This window comes from Entelurus aequoreus, linkage group LG07 (genome assembly GCF_033978785.1).
Source record: "Entelurus aequoreus isolate RoL-2023_Sb linkage group LG07, RoL_Eaeq_v1.1, whole genome shotgun sequence".
In the NCBI taxonomy this organism is placed as follows: Eukaryota; Metazoa; Chordata; class Actinopteri; order Syngnathiformes; family Syngnathidae; genus Entelurus; species Entelurus aequoreus.
This window is the reverse complement of record NC_084737.1, coordinates 67,935,526-67,958,025: the sequence shown is the minus strand read 5'-3', so window position 1 is coordinate 67,958,025 and position 22,500 is coordinate 67,935,526. Positions and strand designations below refer to the sequence as shown.

The following is a 22,500-nucleotide window of genomic DNA, read 5'->3' as shown; positions in this document are numbered from 1 at the left end:
TGTATTTACATATGCATAAAAATGTGTTTTGTCTTGTATTACTTTTTAGTTATAAAGTTAAAGTACCACTGATAGTCACACACACACTAGACGTGGTGGAATTAACCTCTGCATTTGACCCATCCCCTTGTTCCACCCCCTGGGAGGTGAGGGGAGCAGTGAGCAGCAGCGGTGGCCGTGCTCGGGAATCATTTTGGTGATTTAACCCCCAATTCAAACCCTTGATGCTGAGAGCCAAGCAGGGAGGTAATGGTCCCATTTGTATAGTCTTTGGTTTTGATTGATTGATTGATTGAGACTTTTATTAGTAGGTTGCACAGTGAAGTACATATTCCGTACAATTGACCACTAAATGGTAACACCCGAATAAGTTTTTCAACTTGTTTAAGTCGGGGTCCACTTAAATTGATTCATGATACAGATATATACTATCATATATACTATCATCATAATACAGTCATCACACAAGATAATCACATTGAATTATTTACATTATTTACAATCAGGAGTGTGGAGGGGGGGTGGGGTGGGGGGGTGGGGATATGGACATCAAGTAGTGGACATAGAGAGAGAGAGAGAGAGAGAGAGAGAGATCAGAAGGCATAAGAAAAAGAATCTGCATTTGATTGTTTACATTTGATTATTAGCAATCCGGGGAGGGTGTTAGTTTAGGGTTGTAGCTGCCTGGAGGTGAACTTTTATAGCGGTTTTGAAGGAGGATAGAGATGCCCTTTCTTTTATACCTGTTGGGAGCGCATTCCACATTGATGTGGCATGATGTGGTATGACTCACGACCTACCGATCTCAGAGCAGACACTCTAACCACTAGGCCACTGAGCAGGTTACGACAACCTTCTTCCAAAACACAACATAGAATGTGAGATATAACAGGATAATGCATACATTTATCATTTGTTTTCAAATAGGTTACAAAAAAGTGGGACCCCAAAAATTTATTGTGGTACACCATTTTTAGGACTTGTTAGGTCCCTGGGACCCCATTTTGAAAATTCCTAGCCCCAACACTAAACAGCGGGCCTGTTCTAATACTAACCAAATATCATAAATAATTGACTTTGACACCTATGATGTAGGTCAGGGGTGTCCAAACTTTTTCCACTGAGGGCCACACAGAAAAATGTAAGCATATGGGGGCCATTTTGATATTTTTCATTTTCAAACCATAACAAAATATATGGATTTTTTATTTATTTTACCTTTAGGGGTCCCGGGGACCATAAAGGGTCTCAGTCATTAAAATGTTAAAAATAAGTCAGATTATTATTATTTTTTTATTATTTAACGCTTACAGTAAATCTCTATATCAGGGGACACCAACCTTTTTGAAACCAAGAGCTACTTCATGGGTACTGATTAATGCGAAGGGCTACCAGTTTGATACACACTTAAATAAATTGCCAGAAAAAGCCAATTTGCTCAGTTTACCTTTAACTCTATGTTATTATTAATAATTAATGATATTTATCTTTGTGGAAACACTGATCATCTTAATGATTTCTCACAATAAATATATATAGAAACAGATAAATATCAATATGCAACACTTTATTTTTATATTTTCTCTAAGTGCACATTTTTCAAATTGAACATTTTCAAATGATCACTTCTAAGACAGTCTTGTGAAATCACAATATCCCATTTTAACTAGCTAGCCACTAACATTTTTTGACAAATCATGAATTACTTTGCACCATGTTTGTACAAATAACTCATGTAAAATACAAAAGTCAACTCTCAAATGTTTAAATAAATCATGTCACACTTTGAACTGGACACCAAATCTGTTATCTGTTTCTTTGTCAGTTAGTGAAGACCAAGTCTTTAAAATATTTTCTTGGATTTTCAAATTCTATTTGAGTTTTGTCTCTCTTAGAATTAAAAATTTCGAGCAAAGCGAGACCAGCTTGCTAGTAAATAAATACAATTTTAAAAATAGAGGCAGCTCACTGGTAAGTGCTGCTATTTGAGCTATTTTTAGAATAGGCCAGCGGGCTACTCATCTGGTCCTTACGGGCTACCTGGTGCCCGCGGGCACCGCGTTGGTGACCCCTTCTCTATATCAACTTCAAGTTGATACAAAGTAATACAAATTAAAAAAAAATGTTTTATGGCTTTTCTGTCAAAAACAACTTAGTTTTTTTTATAGTAAAACTGAACTATGCAGTATTTGGTAATTAGAGCCCTAAAATATCAATACTGCAGGACACCATTGATTTTAATTCTTTCATATTTTTGAGTAATCACAGTGAAAATATAAATAAAAAATCACTAAATATATTTGGAATCCGAAAGGTGCCCCACTCATGAAGTGATACATTTTTATTAGGTTTTTCTTTGACTTTCAACACTTAAGTTACGAGGTCAACTTCAGATATATCTGTCGATTTCATACTGGAACTATTATTTTGTTTGTTTTATGTGCTTTTGTCAAAGAAAACTTTTATGTTTTTATATGGCTACTACACAATATATGCAATATTTACCACATAAAACATTTTAAAGTGAAATATTTGAAGTAATTGGAGCCCTGAAAATAATTCATTATAACATGGATTTTTTTGTCATTATTATTATTTTTTGAGCAATGGCAAAAAAAGAAAAAGAAAGAAAGACTGATTTAGGGCTATATAAATAAACATTGATTGATTGATTGATTGACAAAAGAAAAAAAACAACCTGCATGGCAGCTTTTGTGTCAACATTGCAACTTTTTCTCGTTACATTTCACCTCATTCCACTTTTTTTAATGTACTTTTTTTATTTTTACAATAGTATTTCCAGAATGTGTGGCGGGCCTGTAAACAATTAGCTGCGGGCCGCAAATGGCCCCCGGGCCGCACTTTGGACACCTCTGATGTAGGTGAATGCGAAAGAAATCTGTAAAAAGACACTGAAAGAATGACGATGCACGGCTTTTTTTACCTGCGGAGGTAAGTCCTCCAGATCTCACTGGGTTTGTCAACCAAGGGTCTCTTCAGAGCTCGGTTCAGGTACTGCTGGGCCGCCTCGGAGGTATGCCCGCCGTGAGCGGCCTCCAGCTCCGTCTTCAGATGCATGGCGTTGAAGAGAGCAGGGTTCACCTGTGACATCTACAAAAAGACACACAGTGTAAAAATCTCAGGTGTTAAAGTGAGCATGCTGGGCTCTCCAATATGTTCAGCGTGGGGTGAGACTTTACACACAAGCAAAAAAAAAAAAAACCCTCCACATTTGGCAAAGGGAATAAAAGCCAAAATGGCTTTACAAACATCCAGCTTTTTGCTTGAGTGCAGGCCAGGAACGTTTGCCAAGCCTCCTGTGGGACCCTCTGTTAACCCTTTAATGTGATGTGGTGGCTTGTATCCACCTCCAATAGCAGACATGACATGACGAGCTTGTTTCTAAGCTCTCTGGCTTCAGTGAAAAGGGAGGAAAAGTCCCTGGGAGACGCTGAGAACCATGACACGGACTGCCTGTGTGTAAAAGAAATGGGGAGCTGACCTGTCATTAATGTGATGGAGGATATTGTCCCTTTCAATCTTCACAAAAAAACACATCTACATTTCCATAGACTAACATTTGGACTTGTTGGAAAAATGACCGTAGCGCCTCCTTCAGATGCTTTTTAATCAAATGAATTACAAACTCTGCGGATAAATGCAGGGCCTGACAAGGCGCGCAGGAAAAAACATAAAGGGAAAGAAAAAAAATGGACCCCCGAGTTGAAAACAGCTCATCAAAAAACAAACAGCGCCATATATCTGGCGTAGCAGCCAGCTACTATACTTCATTATATTAATTCGTGCGAGGTGCGATGAAAATTACACCGTGTGAAAAATGGCAGGAAAATTTAAATGATACAAACTCATCTTATTAGCGGTGAAACATTAAAAAACAAACAAGCCCCGCCGTGTGCCGCTAATTTGTCTTGGGATGAAAGGGCTTTGATGGATGGATCTTACCTTATTCATAAGCGAGGATAAAAGAGATGCATTCCCTGGTACAGCGTGTCCATTTGATTCATTACTGGAACAAGGAAAATGAACAATGTTTAGTAAAGATTTGCATGAGAACAGTAAATATTACTATTTATCATGCGAGGTGTGCCGCTGTAATGAAGATGAAAACGCTGTCTTGTTAGAAAAAAAGACTGAAGGATGAGACCAGGGTGTCCAAAGTGAAAAGAATAACAGTAAAATGTAAAAATAAATAAATAAAAGAGCAAAATGACAGTGTAATGAGAAAAAAGCTCAAGTGTGTTAAATCTTGTTGAAAAGTATATAGGGGCCATTTTGAAATTGTTTTATTTTGTAAAACAAAATCCACAAAGACATTATGTATTAATGAGGAAAGCTAAAAAAAAAAAAAAGCTAACACTAAGTTTTGTCTTAAAATATAAGTAACGTCTGTTTTTACAAAAAACAACATTTTGTAATGCAGCCCTTAAAGAACACCCCTGGTTTAGACTGACATCTTTCTGAGCGGCCTGTCCGCCCTGAGACTGGAAGGTCATGAGTTCAAACCCCGGCCGAGTCATACCAAAGACTATAAAAATGGGACCCATTACCTCCCTGCTTGGCACTCAGCATCAAGGGTTGGAATTGGGGTTTAAATCACCAAAAAGGATTACTGAGCGCAACCACCGCTGCTGCTCACTGCTCCCCTCACCTCCCAGTGAGTGAACATGGGGATGGGTCAAATGCAGAGGATAATTTCACCACACCTCGTGTGTGTGTGTGTGTGACTATCGTTGGGACTTTAACTTTAAATGATTGTGTCGTGAGTAACAAATTGCATTATTCTTATTATGTGTTACACTCAAAATTCGATAAAGTGCGATCCCATATAAAACAACATTCTTTATTAGGTAATCATGCTGTGAACCGCAAAGGTTTTTTTATTTAAAAGTAGTTTTTTTTAACTTGTATTTACCTCATAATGCACCCACTTTACATAATAAGTGAACTTTTTATTTAAACAAACTTTAAACATTTATTTATTTATTTATTTGTAATATTTTTTTTGTGGAATAAAAGAAGATAAATAAATGAAAAAATAAAAAAATAAAAATAAAAGTAAAAAAAAAATAAAAATTACTTTTTCTTGGATAGAAAAGAAAGTAAAGCAATGTAAAAACAATTACATAAAAAATAGTAATTAATGAAAATGTTAGTGGACCAGCAACACACACAATCATGTGTGCTTTAAAGACTGTATCCCTTGCAGACTGTATTATTCTATATTGTAGGAACCAGAAGTTTTTTAATAACAGAAAGAGACAGCCCCTTTTGTGTAAATGAGTGTGGATGAGTGTGAATGGGGGAGGGGGGGTTTTCTTGGGTTGATGCACTAATGGTAAGTGTATCTTGTGTCTTTTTTTATGTTGTTTAAAAAAATATATATATATAATAAAATAAAATAAAATAAAATACAACTTTAAACATTCTGTCTGTTATTTTCACAAGAATAACATATTACTACATGCATAAACAACACGAAGTATCAGGATAATGCATGCATTGTGAACTGTTGTCTTTTTCGTCATTAAACTTGGTTTGGGGATCATTTTTATTGTATTCTTTTGAAAAAAAAAAAAAGGATAAAAAATAAGAATTTCTATGTAAAGCGATCTTTGGAATAACGCGATCGGTATTTTATGGAACCAACATCCGCGTTATATCAAACTTTGAGTGTTTGAGCGTTTTCCCATTAGATTATGTATTTTTGCTCTTTTTTTCTCACTTTTGCTGTTGTTTTTGGTCCGACATCCAACAAAACTCATGCTGTAGGCCACAAATGGCCCCCTGGTCGCACTTTGCACAGCACTGTAGTAACTAACAGTACACTTTTTTATCTCTAACAAAAAGCTAACACTAAGTTTTGTTTTAAAATATATGTAATGTCTGTTTTTACAAAAAAAAAACATTTTGTAACGAACACCCCTGGTTTAGACAAACATCTTTCCCAGACAAAAATGTGGAGGATTTTAATAAATGGTGTGTTTTTTTAAATAAAAAATCTTCAACTACCTGCTCTCTTTCCGACTCAGGTCCAAACTCTGCTCTTGTGTAGACTCCTGCGAGGCCCCCGAGGTGGCTTCCAATGGCTCCTGCTTCACTTGAACCAGATTAAACTGGTTGACTGAGGCCGGCTGCCCGCTCCCTGAGGATGAAGCAGAGAAGAGAAACAAAACGTGATTGTTGGTCAGCACTATTATCCTTCATGACGAGATCCAATCTGACTTCAGTCCCGGGCCCGAAAAGAGTTCTTGGAGTGATAATTATTGTGAAATGATGTCAGGCCTTTTAAATGGTGATGGAGAGGCGGGAGATATGAGGGAAAAAGACTCCTTTTTCTGCAGGACTTGTCACAACTCATTTGCTGGGCTGCCTCTTAACTGGTCATTAAGTGAGATGCTAATGCTGAGGGAAAGTGGCAGCCTCAGATTGGACGCCACCCCCCAACCCCCCACCCTCCCTGTGCTTCTCGTTGGCCTGGCGACGTGCTGCAGCCGATACAGCCGAGCGTACCCACGAGGAACAGGGGTGCTGTGTCGGTCAGATTGGAGATGACAGCCAATCAGATCGGTTCAAATAGTGCAACCTCTCAATTGCGTTCTGATCCAAATAGGTACTTAGAGCATTTTGCATCAGATGAAACCATCAATGGCATTGGCATGGATCGCATTATTACCAATCACGCCTTCTCCACTGAGAATTTGCAGAACATTAAGTGGAAAATAATTCTGATGCTGCATTTGCAATTATTTAAATCAGTGGTTTTCAACTGGTTTGTGACGGGACACAATATCACCATTTAAAGACAAATTGGTCATCACTAGACACACACATACTGCATCTCAGGAATGTACTTCTTAATCATTTTGATAATCGTAGCTTACAGATTAAAAACATTTGAGTGACTGGAGTTGTTGTTTTTTTTGTCCCTCGACAGATTGTAAATGAAAGATAAATTAATCATTAATGGTATATCCAATTAGAATTGCTGTCAAATAAAACGAAAAAAATCAGATTAATCGCACTTTTGAATTTGGATTAATCATGATTAATTGTATTACTTGCTTGCATAATTTCAATTAATTTACAAAGACCTCAATATTTAGACAGAAATACCATTTTATAGTTAAAACCGATTAGAAGGTAAAGGAGCACGTGCAGTCAAAACAATTCTGTGATTAATCTATTTATATACATGATTAATGCATTATTTTCTGTGACCAATAATACGTTAGTTATTACACTCAACTATTTTCTACCACTTGTCCCTCTTGGGGTCGCGGGGGCGCTGGAGCCTATCCCAGCTGCATACTGTATTAATTTCCTTTGGCACCTTTAACGAAAAAACTAACGTGAATGTTTTTGGTTTGGAGCATACAATTGGTTTGCTTTTTGTATCTTTAAATGAACAAAATGTATCAAAGTGCCCCCGGCCATATATTACTTTAGGTATGCTAACTGTTAGCATGTTAGCATGCTAGCCTTTTAGCTAATTTTATAGGTATATGCCTCAGAGTTAAATATGTTGTTATTTCGCGTATGCTAATTGTTAGCATTCTTATTAGCTTTTTTTTCCCTTTTAGCTCATTTTACAGGTATGAACCCGAGATTTTTATATTTTCTTACTTGACGCTATGTGGCTAACATGTTAACTGCCAGTGTTTCAGTTTCAAGCTTTTCAGTATTCACACTTAATTTCTACCTTTTTTTTTTCCAGTGATAAAACTGTTATTTTGCATTAAAAACATAAATTATTCAAAAATTATTATTATTTCCCATTAATTCCTTTCAGCACATTAAAATTACGATTTCTGATTATAAAATCATAAAACATGTTTGACATAAAGTAGGTAAGGGATTCATATGCACCCATTCCTGGGTGCATCTCGCGTGAGAGGAAGGTGGGGGTTAATCATTTAGCAATGCAGTCTGCTGAAAATAATGGAAATCGCCACGCTACATAGCAGCTGATGCTGTGGTCAAAGTTGGAATTGCCACAATGCACATTTTAAGATATTCAACACTCTACTGCCATCTAACAGCTAAAGTGCAAATTTGTCAGGTGTCATGTGTCAGGTAAACCGCGACGAATGGGCCATATAAATTCCCTTCCTACTGTAAATACAAATATTTTTTAAACTTTTGTGATTGGAGGAGAGTGGGCCTAAAAATATATTATGTTTAGAGCCCCAATTTTGCCTAAAAGAGTCGTTCAAAAAAACTTAACTCGTTTGTCAATTTCACATGTCTACAAGGTAAAGACCCACCAGTTGAGACACACTTATTTAGTTAATTGTTGAACTATTTTTTATAATGTATTTATTAGAGATGTCCGGTAATATCAGCCTGTCGATATTATCGGCCGATAAATGCTTTAAAATGTAATATCTGAAATTATCGGTATCGTTTTTTTAAATTATTGGTATCGTTTTTTTTTATTAATTGTTTTATTAAATCAACATAAAAAACACAAGATACACTTACAATTAGTGCACCAACCCAAAAAACCTCCCTCCCCCATTTACACTCATTCACACAAAAGGGTTTTTTCTTTCTGTTATTAATATTCTGGTTCCTACATTATATATCAATACAGTCTGCAAGGGATACAGTCCGTAAGCACACATGATTGTGCGTGTTGCTGGTCCACTAACAGTACTAACCTTTAACAGTTAATTTTACTCATTTTCATTAATTACTAGTTTCTAGGTAACTGTTTTTATATTGTTTTACTTTCTTTTTTATTCAAGAAAATGTTTTTAATTTATTTATCTAATTTTATTTTATTATTTTTAAAAAAAAGGACCTTATCTTCACCATACATGGTTGTCCAAATTAGGCATAATAGTGTGTTAATTCCACGACTGTATATATCGGTATTGGTTGATATCGGTATCGGTAATTAAAGAGTTGGACAATATCGGAATATCGGCAAAAAGCCATTATCGGACATCCCTAGTATTTATTCGCACAATATAAACAGTACAAGAGGTAATATTGTAAAAAAAAAAACATGGAGACAAGAAATTAGTCTTGAGAAATACGTTATAAGAAATAAGAAATCAGTGCAGGTGAGAAAAGAAACCCAAAAAGGCTTATGCAAGGTTCTCACCTAAGGCAGTAAATTAACAAACACAATTAAACATAGTATAGAGAGAAAATAAGATAAGAAGTAGTCTACGTTGTGTGGATTGTGTCTAGGTGAGTGTGAGGGTGTGTGTATGTGTGTGTGTGTGTGTGTGAGCTTTATCTGTGGAAAAACAAAAATAAATGCCTGCTTTCTAGTAAATAGCACAAATCTTCCCCTACAAACAAAGACCAGGGGGACACTGTGGAGTAAAATTGCTGACAGGAAGGTGAACTCTCTCTCCTTCAATCCCCAAAGGGTTGAAATATTAATTTGTCCCGGGGCAATGTAGAGAAGCCAAGTCTTTTGGGACATATAAGTGGGGTTTTATCTTCAAAACTGGGACCTCTGCAGGCATGCCCCCCCCCCCCCCCCCGGCCCCCGGACCCCAGCATACCCCTTATGCCCCCTGGTGCAGCCACCACAAACTGAAGAGCACCAGCAGGGTTTGATACGATGTAGAACGTGTTAAGGAATTGGGGGCTTGTGTTGAAGGATTGTGACAGGCAAGGTCATGGGCAGCCAAGTGTGTGCCCTTAACCCTCATCCTGGTGCAGCCAATGGGCTTCTTTATTTTTTTTATTTTTTTTTACTGCTGGGGAAAAAAACAAGACAAACGTACGTGAGCGGGGGGAACGCAACCACCATCCACCCCCCGCCCCCCCGCCCCCTTACAAGATGACCCACAGACATATCAGGCAGAATAGAAGTAGAAAGGCCAGTCTTGGGCCTTGTCAGCTAAAAGCTGGGAGACGGGCAAGTGTCAATGTCGGCCATGGCTGTGGTTGGAGGGCTTTGTTGGTGGAGGAGGGGGGCGGACCAATACAATCTTAATTTTACATCTACTTTGAGGTCACCGTCTAGTCTTCCCTACCCCCAACTTGATCCCAGCACGGCCAAAATGAACCAGCCAGCCATGTCAGTGACAATTAAATCATCTGAAATGATAGGCAACTACGGAGGATCAACACGGTATAGCACGGTTGGTAGAGTGGCCGTGTTAGCAACTTGAGGGTTCCAGGTTCGATCCCCGCTAGTCACTGCTGTTGTGTCCTTGGGCAAGACACTTTACCCACCCACACTGGTTTAAAAATGTAACTTTGGTATTGGGTTTCACAATGTAAATGCGCTTTGAGTCACTAGAGAAAAGCGCTATATAAATATAATTCACTTCACAACACATGATCAGCAGATACCGCATTTTTCGGAGTATAAGTCGCTCCGGAGTATAAGTCGCACCGACCGAAAATGCATAATAAAGAAGGAAAAAAACATATATAAGTCGCATTGGAGTATAAGTCGCATTTTTTGAGGAATTTTATTTGATAAAACCCAACACCAAGAATAGACATTTGAAAGGCAATTTAAAATAAATAAAGAATAGTGAACAACATGCTGAATAAGTGTACGTTATATGACGCATAAATAACCAACTGAGAACGTGCCTGGTATGTTAACGTAACATATTATGGTAAGAGTCATTCAAATAACTATAACATATAGAACATGCTATACGTTTACCAAACAATCTGTCACTCCTAATCGCTAAATCCCATGAAATCTTATACGTCTAGTCTCTTACGTGAATGAGCTGAATAATATTATTTGATATTTTACGGTAATGTGTTAATAATTTCACACATAAGTCGCTCCTGAGTATAAGTCGCACCCCAAGCCAAACTATGAAAAAAACTGCGACTTATAGTCCGAAAAATACGGTACATTAAAGAATGCTTTCAAAATCTGTGGGGAGTGGAATAATGTGCACGTTTCTTTTCTTTTTTTCTTCCCCCTACCCAAAGAGGGAGTACAAATGAGTTTGACTCAAAGCAGCTTCTTTCTGGAAATGATCCAAGAATAATGTAGCCCTCATGTAATTGCTGGGGATAAGATACAGAGCTTGCGGAAGATCATTTGTACTGTGTGTCTAATTAGTAAACCTTTCATATGCTTGAATCTCTGGGCAAAAACACGTAGGGGTAAATTAGAGAGAAACATTAATTAAAAACAGGGAAAGTGGAATACAAAAAATAAAAAAATGAGCACAACTCACTGTAATAGAAAAAGTGTCAATGAAAATAGCCACAAAGAGCATTTATTTTTTTTGACTGAGCAGCAAAAACCACTTCCTCTCCTACCTTATAGCCTTAAATGTCCTGTGCACACATCGATGAAACAACGAGAAATAAAAACCACAGCTCATCCTGTGTCTGCACTCAGCATACGATATGTTAAATGTACGTTACACGTGGGAGTTCTTTTCAAAAAGCAAAGATCTGAGCCGCGGCCTCTCAATGGTGAAGGCACCATCTGTGTAGGCCCCGCCCTTGACAGGGGGCCCCTTCCCGGCAAGTGTGACTACCTGCTGGAAGCACAGAGGTGGAGCCCAGCCTGACAGCCTCCAACCCTCCCCCACCCCCAGAGCTCTCCCAGGGTCCGCCTTGCTCCGGGAACGCCACCAGGAATTGTAATCCTTCCTAGTCCCAACATCCGGAGGAGCTCTCTCCCTTGTTCAATCTGCACCCCACCTGCTCCAGCTGATCTCAGGGGGTCCCATATGGGAGCATTTTAGACTCTGCGGGGAATTATCAATTAAACCAGGGCTACTCAACTGGCGGCCCCGGGGGCTAAATCCTGCCCAAGTTCTGTTCAAAACCTTTTCGAAGCAAATCCCTAAACCCACTAGGGTGTTCATGGACCACTGTAAACACATTAACATATCCTTCCATTGACATTTTAACATTGTTAGCTGACATAGAAAACGGAGGTCCGAACTTGTAAATTTCCATAACTGAGGCGTTCCTCAAGGCACCGCTTTAAGTCGTCTCCGTTTTGGCAGTTACAACATTTTTTCGTAATGTGAATTAGGTAATTAAGGTGTTCCTGTAGGTTGTTTACTTCAGATGCAGTCAGTAGCCATTTGCTCAAATTCTTGAAGCCGATTCTTAGAACACTAGAGTGCTGTCATAGAGATGATCTTTGACTACCGTCTTTTCTGGACTATAAGCCCCTACTTTTTTCCAAGCTTTGAACCCCGCAGCTTATAAAACAGTGTGGCTAATTTATATATTTTTCTTTGCTAACGGCCATATTGTTTTGTATGTAACAAATAGTTTTCATAGAACACCAACAGAGACGCTGAAAAGGTGAGTTATTGTTTGTGCTATCTTTTGGACGAGTTCGCTCAGGACAGGTGCTGCGGGTTTAAAATGTACTTCCTGTTTTGTTCCTTGAACAGGAAGTATTCGTTAATAGCGTTTCTGCTCGAAATGCAAGCAACGTTTGTATGTTTTACAGTATAACTAAAACAACTCATACTTACTAAACCGTACCATATGTGAGGTCTGTAGGAATGTTTTCATCCATATTTGTACGAGCTATTGTAATGCAAGCAAGATAGCATCGTTAGCATTAGCGAATATGCTAACAAGTGTATTATTAACTTACAATGGCATTCTTTTGTATTTTTTCAGTTTCGTAAAGTCACCAAAATGTCACTATGGCGTTATTGAGTCTGTTTAGCTGATTGGAGAGCTAGCTACCGCAGATAGTGGGTCCACGACGATGACTTCTGTTTTGTTTGATTAACCGTTTTACTGCCTTGTTACAGGCACTGTTTGGAAACAATTGAGGTATGACTTGAGGGTTCCAGGTTTGTTTCCAGCTTCTGCTATCCTAGTCATGGCTGTTGTGTCTTGGGCAAGACACTCTACCCACTTTGCTCCCAGTGGCAATTACTCTGGTGTATGAATGTGCAGGACTCCCTTGAAAAAGAGATTCTAAATCTCAAAGGGACGTTATGGGTAATTAAAGGTTACAAAAAAAACCACACATTTACAAAATCTTTTGTATTGGTATATATCTGTGGCTTATAGTCTGGCGCAGCTAATATATGTAAATATATCTATTTATTCTAAAATTCGGTAGGTGTGGCTTCATAGCCCCGAAAATACGGTAGGTTTTTTGCAGAAGGTCCTTAAAACAACAGAGCGCTCCTGTTACTCTGACAAAATAAATAGACAAAAATTAAATGTGTACTGTAGAAGATGTTGGTTCTCTGGGATATACAAAATGAGACTAAAGAAGTCCTTAGCTTTCTGTGAATGTGGCCAGCAAAACAATTTAGTTGAATATCCGTGAATTAAATGCTTGAACTTCCTTCATTTTCACCAGGTACAATAAGATAAACACAAACAGGGCAATTACCCCTCAAAAATTGACATAGATTCTGTTTATGCTAAATACAAACTGTGTGATTTTCAAAAGGCGTGTCTTTGCTCATGCATGCAAGTGCGAGTCTGGGAACTGTCATTTCTGCCCGAGTGATTTCTGTTGTTTTCCTCCAGAAATCAGTTACCAAAAATAACATGTTTTTGTGTTCTTGTTTTTCTCGACTTAATTAGATTCCACCTCCATTTGCTTGGAACGGGCGCAGACAGACAAGGAGATAAGAGGGCTGGTGATGAGGAACCACCTTCCACACGGGCCCCAGGAGCCCTCCCTGCGTACTAAACATCGTAAAAGACTTTTACAGGGTCTACTCTCCTCTGTCAACGCATTTATCTCCAAATGGATTATGGTTATCTCGCTTACTATCGCCAACACACACACATCGAGCCCGGCAGAGCAACATGCTACTGGTGAGTCTGAATGTGCCACTTTCTCTGCCTTGCTCATGGTTTTATTGTTTCTGAAATGCCTAACCATTTATATTAAGCAACATCACATAAAAAAAGCTGCACAATTCAAATGTACGAAAAGAAGAGTTGATTTAATCCTATCCCTTCTCCATGTAGTGAGTCAAAAGATACTGATGCATCATGAAATCCATGGAGTGACACCGTGTTCCAAGATGCCTCCATGGGTGTCACTTTAAGAAAAAAACATGGGACTGATACATCTGATGTGTCATTTGACTGTGAAGCGCCAGACTGTGATTATCAGGAAGTGCTTCTTTTGGCACACAACTGCCAATTTGTACTAAATTAATCGATGTTTGACATCGGTTTTTGTCTTCATCATTGATCTAAATGGAACAAAAACAAAAAAAAAGGATAATTCTGAAGTGTGGGGTTATTTTTTATTTTATAGTGCCAAATAAGATAAATGTTCCTCTTTTCTTGTTTACAATTTGGCTCATTGACCAAAGTTGCACGTTTTCCATGACTTTTTGCATAACTAATAATTAAAAATTTAAAATAAATACATAAATAAATAAATAAAACAATTAAAATTAAAAATTTAAATTTAAATTTAAAAAAAATAAAAAATAAAATATATATATATATATATATATATATATATGTATATATAATTTGCTTAATATTGCAATTTTTGGGATTTTGTGACTACCGTAATTTCCGGACTATAAGCCGCACCTGACTATAAGCCGCACCAGCTAAATTTAGGGGAAAATACAGATTGCTCCATATATAAGCCGCACCCGACTATAAGCCGCAGGGTTTTGATGTGTAATTAGCGTAGTATATAGGGGTTCCTGCTACCACGGAGGGGATTGTCGGGACAGAGATGACTGTTTGGGAACGCAAAGTGTCCCATTTATTAACAATAAATCTTTCAATCATTCAATCAAACTTTCACATCTTTGACATGGCGAACAGCATTCGTGCAGAGTACAAATAATACAACGGTGCAAAGTAATACAAACTTTACCTTTAACTTTAACTTTAACTTTAAAGTGCTCGCCTGTACGTTATCAAAATAACCAGCCTACCGGTATATGAAAAGTCAGTCTTTAATCATTGTGTCATCGTCTTCCTCCTGCGTACTAAAACCACCGAAATCCTCTTCGTCGGTGTCGGAGAAGAACAGGCCGTATATAAGCCGCACCCTTGTATAAGCCGCAGGGACCAGAACGAGGGGAAAAAGTAGCGGCTTATAGTCCGGAAATTACGGTACTTGAATTCAGACGTTTTATACCTACACAAGACAACTATCATTTTCTTTTCAAACTATTGTAGGCAAACAATCTGTACATTTTTAGTAGTGTTTGGACTTTAAAAATAAAAAATAAAAAGTTTTTTCGGCTATTGTGCAATCCGACATTATTGTTAACTATTGTATATAATTAGTCTGTAGCTGTTTTATTTTGAATGTGGTGTTATTGTCATGTATAAATATTTGTGTATTTCCTTTTGCCTTAATGTTGTACATGTATCAAAGTGTATCAAAGACACAAAGAAGAATATCCATCCATCCATCCATCCATTTTCTACAGCTTGTCCCTTTAGCTACAACTATTTCAGCAGCTGATGGGGAACTTACTAACCAAAAAAGTAAAAATAAAATGCAGTTAGTATTCAGTGACTTAGTGATCATTATGAGACACTAACACAGTATCAGGGCTGATGAGGGCCTCACTGAGGCGTCATTCACCCATCATCATCTCCATGTCATAGTAATCTAAAATCCCACTACAAAAAAAAACAATAACTACAATCACGGTGCGAGTGCAAAAATTGCAAGGGGTAACCACTACTATGGGGAGTAATACCTTGTAACTTTAACTTTAAACAATGTTGCGAAACCAACTGGAAGCACTCCTAGTATGCTTTTCAGCACTTTTCTGTAAATAGTTTCTCAAAGTCCGTGTTTAGAGTTAACATAGTTGTTTATTATCCTCCCCCAGTAGTAGCAGTTGCCCTGACAATGTTATCTACCTGTTGCATGTGATGGTTACAGCGTTATTTCTTTTATGACGCTGTGAGTCAGACTGTTATGTTGAGCAATGACTTCCTCTTGTTTCTAATCTGTTGACAAGCTCAATATGAGTTCCCTCATAGTTACTGTTACCCTAATCAAAGAGCAACTGCTTGTAAGCGAGCTAAAGTTTATCGAAGTATCAGCTGTGGAACATTGTCAGAATATAATATAATTATATTGATATATTTTTTTCAAAAAATTTAAAGGCATTGTTCACACTGCAAGTCAATTCCAATTTGTTTGCCCATATGCGACCTGTATCGGGTTTTTTCAAGTCACTGTGAACAGTGCAATTCCACATTTTTCATATGTATAGGTCGGCCCAGGCCTCTTTTGCATGTGTAAATAAATCGGATATATATGCGATGTGTCCTCAATGAGAACGCTCCCGCGCTCAGGTCGCATTCATCTGTCCAGAACGTCATCAAAAAGCGATAAACGTCGTAATAATTCGCCAAAATAAACGGTTATAAAATAAATAGTCGGCAGCGCAGCACAAAACAGGTGAAAATAAAAGGTTTTGGAAACTCACAAGAAAGTTCCACCACTCCTGTCTCCGACTGCTCCCCCACAGACACGCTCTTCAAGCAGACATTGAAGCAAATCATCCCGTAAAACTGTCAGAGCCAAAATATTTGTCCTCTTCCTTCTTAACGTTCTACGTGCAGTAAGTCGGTTTAGAAAATGCTGACTTTGATGGCACAAAATTCTTCAAATTGCCAGAAATGCGCCAGCACCAAGGCCGACTAGAGCTGAAACCATCTTTACTTCAGCAAACACCGCATTGCTTGCAACTTATTGTGCATTGCATTCACTTTTTTTTATTTTTATGAATTTGAACAGCCACTAAAAAGATCGGATTTGAAAAAAAAAAATCTGAATTGGACATCCAACCTGCAGTGTGAACGTAGCCAAGGTCTAGCTTAGCTTAGGTTACTATAGCTCCAGGTAAAATTAGTTGAAGAAGTTAGTCACGTCATTTTAAATGTGAAGATTTGTCCATAGGTTCACAGATAAATTGAGTTTAAGGCCCCTGCCTCGGTGAGAACTGCACAAATGGCCAGCTATTGCTTCCAAAAGTTTTTATGTACTGGTGACTACTATAAAAGCAAGTTGGGGTAAACAATGTTGGAGTGACCCACCTGTGTCTTGTCCATTGGAAGGCTTCAGAGCAGCGGCAGCCAGCCTGGCCATCATAGGTGATATCAGACCTTTGCTGGCTGAGATCTTCTCCATAATGGAGGAGGTGGCGTAAGAGGTCGGAGTAGACGCCATGAACCCTCCTGTCCCCGCCATGGAGCAGCCTTGAGTCAGCGAGTCTGTGGGCATAGTGTGGGCCCCAGATGACACAGCTGATACCAGGCCAGCCGCCTGTGAAGGAGGCTGGAGAGGCAGTCTCGGTATGATGGGGAAGAAGGGGTTGGAAGCAGCCATGGAGCTGTTGGACAGAGCGAGGGCCACTGACATGTTGCTGGGCAGGGTCTGTGACAGCAGGTTAGACATTCGCTGACCCGCACTGGGTAGCGAGGGCGAGGGCTTAAGGGTAAGGCCCGCCGACATGGAAGAGGAGACAGCAGTAGTGGGTGTGGCCATGAGGTGGGATACAGTGGTGGACTGCTGGGTGGTGGGCGAGGCACTCAGACTGGAGTTCTTGCTGCTGATGGCCGAGAAGTCCATCAGGTCGTCATTGCTGGATTCCTCCGGCTCGTCCTTTGGCACCAGGTAGGTGGAAGAGAGGCCAATGACGCCGGAGGAGCGGATGTGTCGGCGCTCGTGTTTGCGCTTGTGGGAGGTCATCTGGCTGGTGGAGGTGAAGGTGAAGCCACAGCCCGAGCGGATGCAGTGGAAGTGGTTGGTAGCTTTGCTGTACACGCAGCCCTCGTACTTGCACTCCTCATACTTGTAGAACTTCTTGAAGCCGTCTTTGGCATAGGCGTCATCCTTGATGTGGTAGCTCTTGTGCTTCTCGATATCACACTTGTTCTTGAAGGTGAACGTGCAGCCGGGGCGTCTGAGGAAAGAACGGAACATCAATCAATCAAAGTTTACTTATATAGCCCTAAATCACGAGCGTCTCAAAGGGCTGCATGAAGAGATGTTCTGCTACACCAGGGGTCGGCAACCCGCGGCTCTAGAGCCGCATGCGGCTCTTTAGCGCCGCCCTAGTGGCTCTCTGGAGCTTTTTCAAAAATGTATGAAAAATGGAAAAAGATGAAGGGAGAAAATATATTTTTTGTTTTAATATGGTTTCTGTAGGAGGACAAACATGACACTAATTGTTATAACACAGTGTTTATATTAAACATGCTTCACTGATTCGAGTATTTGGCGAGCGCCGTTTTGTCCTACTAATTTTGGCGGTCCTTGAACTCACCTTAGTTTGTTTCCATGTATAACTTTCTCCGGCTTTCTAGGACGTGTTTTATGCCACTTCTTTTTCTGTCTCATTTTGTCCACCCAACTGTTAACGTTGTGCGTGAAGGCACAAAGGTGAGTTTTGTTGATGTTATTGACTTGTGTGGAGTGCTAATCAGACATATTTGGTTACTGCATTAATGCTAGCTAATCGATGCTAACATGCTATTTAGGCTAGCTATATGTACATATTGCATCATTATGCCTCATTTGTAGCTATATTTGAGGTCATTTAGTTTCCTTTAAGTCCTTTAAATGTATATCTCTTGACACACTATCTGTATGTAATATGGCTTTTAATTTTTTGCGGCTCCAGACAGATTTGTTTTTGTATTTTTGGTCCAATATGGCTCTTTCAACATTTTGGGTTGCCGACCCCTGTGCTACACGGATGACTCGGTGCACCAGCGTGCTTTGGGGGTGCACCTAAGTCAAAGACTTGACAATGGCGGGGTGATAAATCGAACAAATTACAATCATTTTTGGTTTCTTGACAAAAAAAAAAAAGTAAAATTGGGATTCATCACAAAAAATATTGCATTAATGATTTATTTTGACTGCTTTTACATAAACACGGATGGTTACTTGAAAGGCGGCGCGTGTAGTTATAGGATAGGGTCAGTGATCAGGTCAATGCATTGGTCAGTGCAAGTATGAGTGAGGAAACCCTGACTGGTGTGCTCACTGGCAAATTTCACCCTGACGGGACTTTAGATAAAACTGTTGGTGAGTATTACGTGAATTGAAGTAAAACAATTTAAAAAAAAATCCTGCATGGCATTTTGACAATAAAATTGCATTTGTGTCCAAATTTTGTTTTGTTTTTTTAAGTTAATTTTAATGATACGAGCAAGTAAGAATAACCTGTGATTAATCATGATTAATCCACATTCAAAAGTGTGATTAATATGAAATGTTTTGAAGTAGAATAATAAAAAAATATAATTTGACAGCAATACAGTACAAACAGTACATAGCATAGGTAGTTTGGCATGGCTTTTAAACTCATGTATTCATTGAGTGACTGTGTAAATTATAGGTTTTGAGCATGCACTCTATAAACTGCACATCATAACTGTGTATTGTGGTGTGGTCTGAAATAATTTCAATGGGCATTTTAGGAATTGTAGGCTGATTTGCCCATGCACTTCATGACTTACACTTTCCAGCATATGCATTTTATAAATGAGCATTTGTCTCCTGTAGGTACATTTTTGAATGAGGGGTGATTGTAAGATGAGGTGTACAGATGTGTGAGGGCTTGTGTGTGATGTGTTTTTTTACACAGTATATGTTGCTGTTTTGTGGTGTATTGTTTTTAAGTGGATATATGTCCATTTTATAAGCCGTCATTGTATTGCTTTTAGTAGTTGTGTCATTTGGTTTCTCTTCTGTATATTGTATGTCAGGTGATGTTAAAGGCCTACTGAAATGAGATGTTCTTATTTAAACGGGGATAGCAGGTCCATTCTATGTGTCATACTTGATCATTTCGCGATATTGCCATATTTTTGCTGAAAGGATTTAGTAGAGAACATCGACGATAAAGTTCGCAACTTTTGGTCGCTGATAAAAAAGCCTTGCCTGTACCGGTACAGGCAAGGCTTCCGGAAGCAGCGTGACGTCACAGGTTGTGGAGCGCCTCACATCTGCACATTGTTTACAATCAAGGCCACCAGCAGCGAGAGCGATTCGGACCGAGAAAGTGACGATTACCCCATTAATTTGAGCGAGGATGAACGATTTGTGGATGAGGAAAGTGAGAGTGAAGCATTAGAGGGCAGTGGAAGCGATTCAGATAGGGAAGATGCTGTGAGAGGCGGGTGGGACCTGATATTCAGCTGGGAATGACTAAAACAGTAAATAAACACAAGACATATATATAGTCTATTAGCCACAACACAACCAGGCTTATATTTAATATGCCACAAATTAATCCCGCATAACAAACACCTCCCCCCTCCCGTCCATATAACCCGCCAATACAAATCAAACACCCGCACAACACACTCAATCCCACAGCCCAAAGTACCGTTCACCTCCGCAAAGTTCATACAGCACATATATTTCCCCAAAGTCCCCAAAGTTACGTACGTGACATGCACATAGCGGCACGCACGTACGGGCAAGCGATCAAATGTTTGGAAGCCGCAGCTGCGTACTCATGGTAGCGCGTATCCAACTCAAAGACCTCCTGGTAACAGTCTCTGTTGTCCCAGTTCTCCACAGGCCAATGGTAAAGCTTGACTGTCATCTTTCGGGAATGTAAACAATGAAACACCGGCTACGTATTTGTGTTGCTGCAGCCGGCCGCTAATACACCGCTTCCCACCTACAGCTTTCTTCTTGGCTGTCTTCATTGTTCATTAAACAAATTGCAAAAGATTCACCAACACAGATGTCCAGAATACTGTGGAATTTTGCGATGAAAACAGACGACTTAATAGCTGGCCACAATGGTGTCCCAATATGTCCGCTACAATCCGTGACGTCACGCGCAAACGTCATCATACCGAGACGTTTTCAGCAGGATATTTTGCGGGAAATTAAAAATTGCACTTTACTAATCTAACCCGGCCATATTGGCATGTGTTGCAATGTTAAGATTTCATCATTGATATATAAACTATCAGACTGCGTGGTCGGTAGTAGTGGCTTTCAGTAGGCCTTTAAATGAAGGACTGAGGTGGAAATTAGCTGTTAGCTAAATCTTGTTCACCCACGGATTTCTTGAGAATAATGTAACAGGCACATTGTCCATAAACAAACAAACAAAAAATAAAACAGAAGCCACAGCTTGGAGGAGACTTTAAACAGAATGCTTGATGCACGTAATAACAAAACCTTCTGCTTCTGAGGTTGAAATGTAACTGTGTAAAATGGAAATGTGTAGAATTTTTTTAAAATTTTTTTTCCCAGAACTTCACCTGCAATGGAAGTGTGTCGTCTTCTGGCCATAAAACTGGCACCCGACTGTGCCGCAGTCCTCAGTCGCACGGAACCTCTGGAAGCCATCATTGATCAGCTGGGCGTTCTTTTTGTGGAAGTTTTCATGGGTCATGACATCGGAAGTGCTGGTGTACACCTTGCTACAGCCCACCTGTCGAGCAAAGACAAAGTGCGGCCCACATTTTTTTTTATTTGATGTGAATAGTCAAATAAGCTACTTTACTTTGTGTGGTTGAGAAAATGGCCAGGAAATGGTTCTCAAGTTCAACATTTAATTTGTGGTTTTCTATTGAAAGCAATGCAGCTTTCAAGAAGCTACAGGCACCTGAAACTACAGTACTTTCCCCTCACATTTGAAGGATGAGGTCATGACAAACTTACTGTAACGGAAAGTGGAACATGGCGGCCCCACGTTGAGCCCTCAGGGCTGAGGCGATGTTTTAATGACAATCAGCACGTTTGTCATCCCTGCCGTTTCTCACCCCCACAAACTGGGCAACTTCTCCATATTGAGTCAAACAATGAAAAAAATGCCACTCGCTAAATCCGGCGCGCTGATGCCAACATCTGCAGCGTGTCAGCACAGTTAAAACAAGAACTGAAATGTCCTAATAACAATGACATTGTTGGAGGACGTTCGAATAAGAATGGGTCTCAAGCGCTGCTGCCGCTGCCACGCTGGCGCTAAGCAAAACGACACGCTGAAATTAAGCAGATGTGCTTAAAAAATTAAACAAATCCAGAAGGGTGGATAATCTTTACCTGACTGCTTGGTACTAAAACATGAAAAATGTGTAAGTTTATATAAACACCTAACTGAATTTCATCCATGCCAATTAAGGAGCGAGAGAGTGAAGAGGTGGGAGCAGCTGCCTGCATCCATTTTAATCTTTATTGTTCATTCCTTTATCTGCTTCGGCAAAAAGTCATTTTTAAAGACCTCTTACAGTAGTTTGCACTTTTCTGTGCAAAGAGTGTGACGGGTTTCCCCAAAAGAGGACACTTAAATTTTATTTTTTTACCGTATTTTTCGAACTATAAGTCGTAGTTTTTTTCATAGTTTGGCCGGGGGTGCGACTTATACTCAGGAGCGACTTATGTGTGAAATTATTAACACATTACCGTAAAATATAAAATAATATTATTTAGCTCATTCACGTAAGAGACTAGACGTATAAGATTTCATGGGATTTAGCGATTAAGAGTGACAGATTGTTTGGTAAATGCATAGCATGTTCTATATGTTATAGTTATTTGAATGACTCTTA

General features: G+C 39.2%; 1 protein-coding gene across 5 annotated transcripts in view; it reads right to left on the bottom strand.

Moving 5' to 3' along the window:
- The window catches only part of casz1 (castor zinc finger 1), a 176,361-nt gene that overhangs the window by 30,337 nt on the left and 123,524 nt on the right, over nt 1-22,500 (bottom strand). For all 5 annotated transcript variants that reach the window (XM_062054338.1, XM_062054336.1, XM_062054339.1 and 2 more), the window contains exons 7-11: nt 21,211-21,383; nt 17,011-17,879; nt 6,031-6,163; nt 3,964-4,027; nt 2,945-3,111 (exon numbers count right to left, since the gene is read on the bottom strand). In XM_062054338.1, the coding sequence (XP_061910322.1) occupies nt 2,945-3,111; nt 3,964-4,027; nt 6,031-6,163; nt 17,011-17,879; nt 21,211-21,383 (1,406 nt within the window). The remainder of the gene's footprint in view (nt 1-2,944; nt 3,112-3,963; nt 4,028-6,030; nt 6,164-17,010; nt 17,880-21,210; nt 21,384-22,500) is intronic.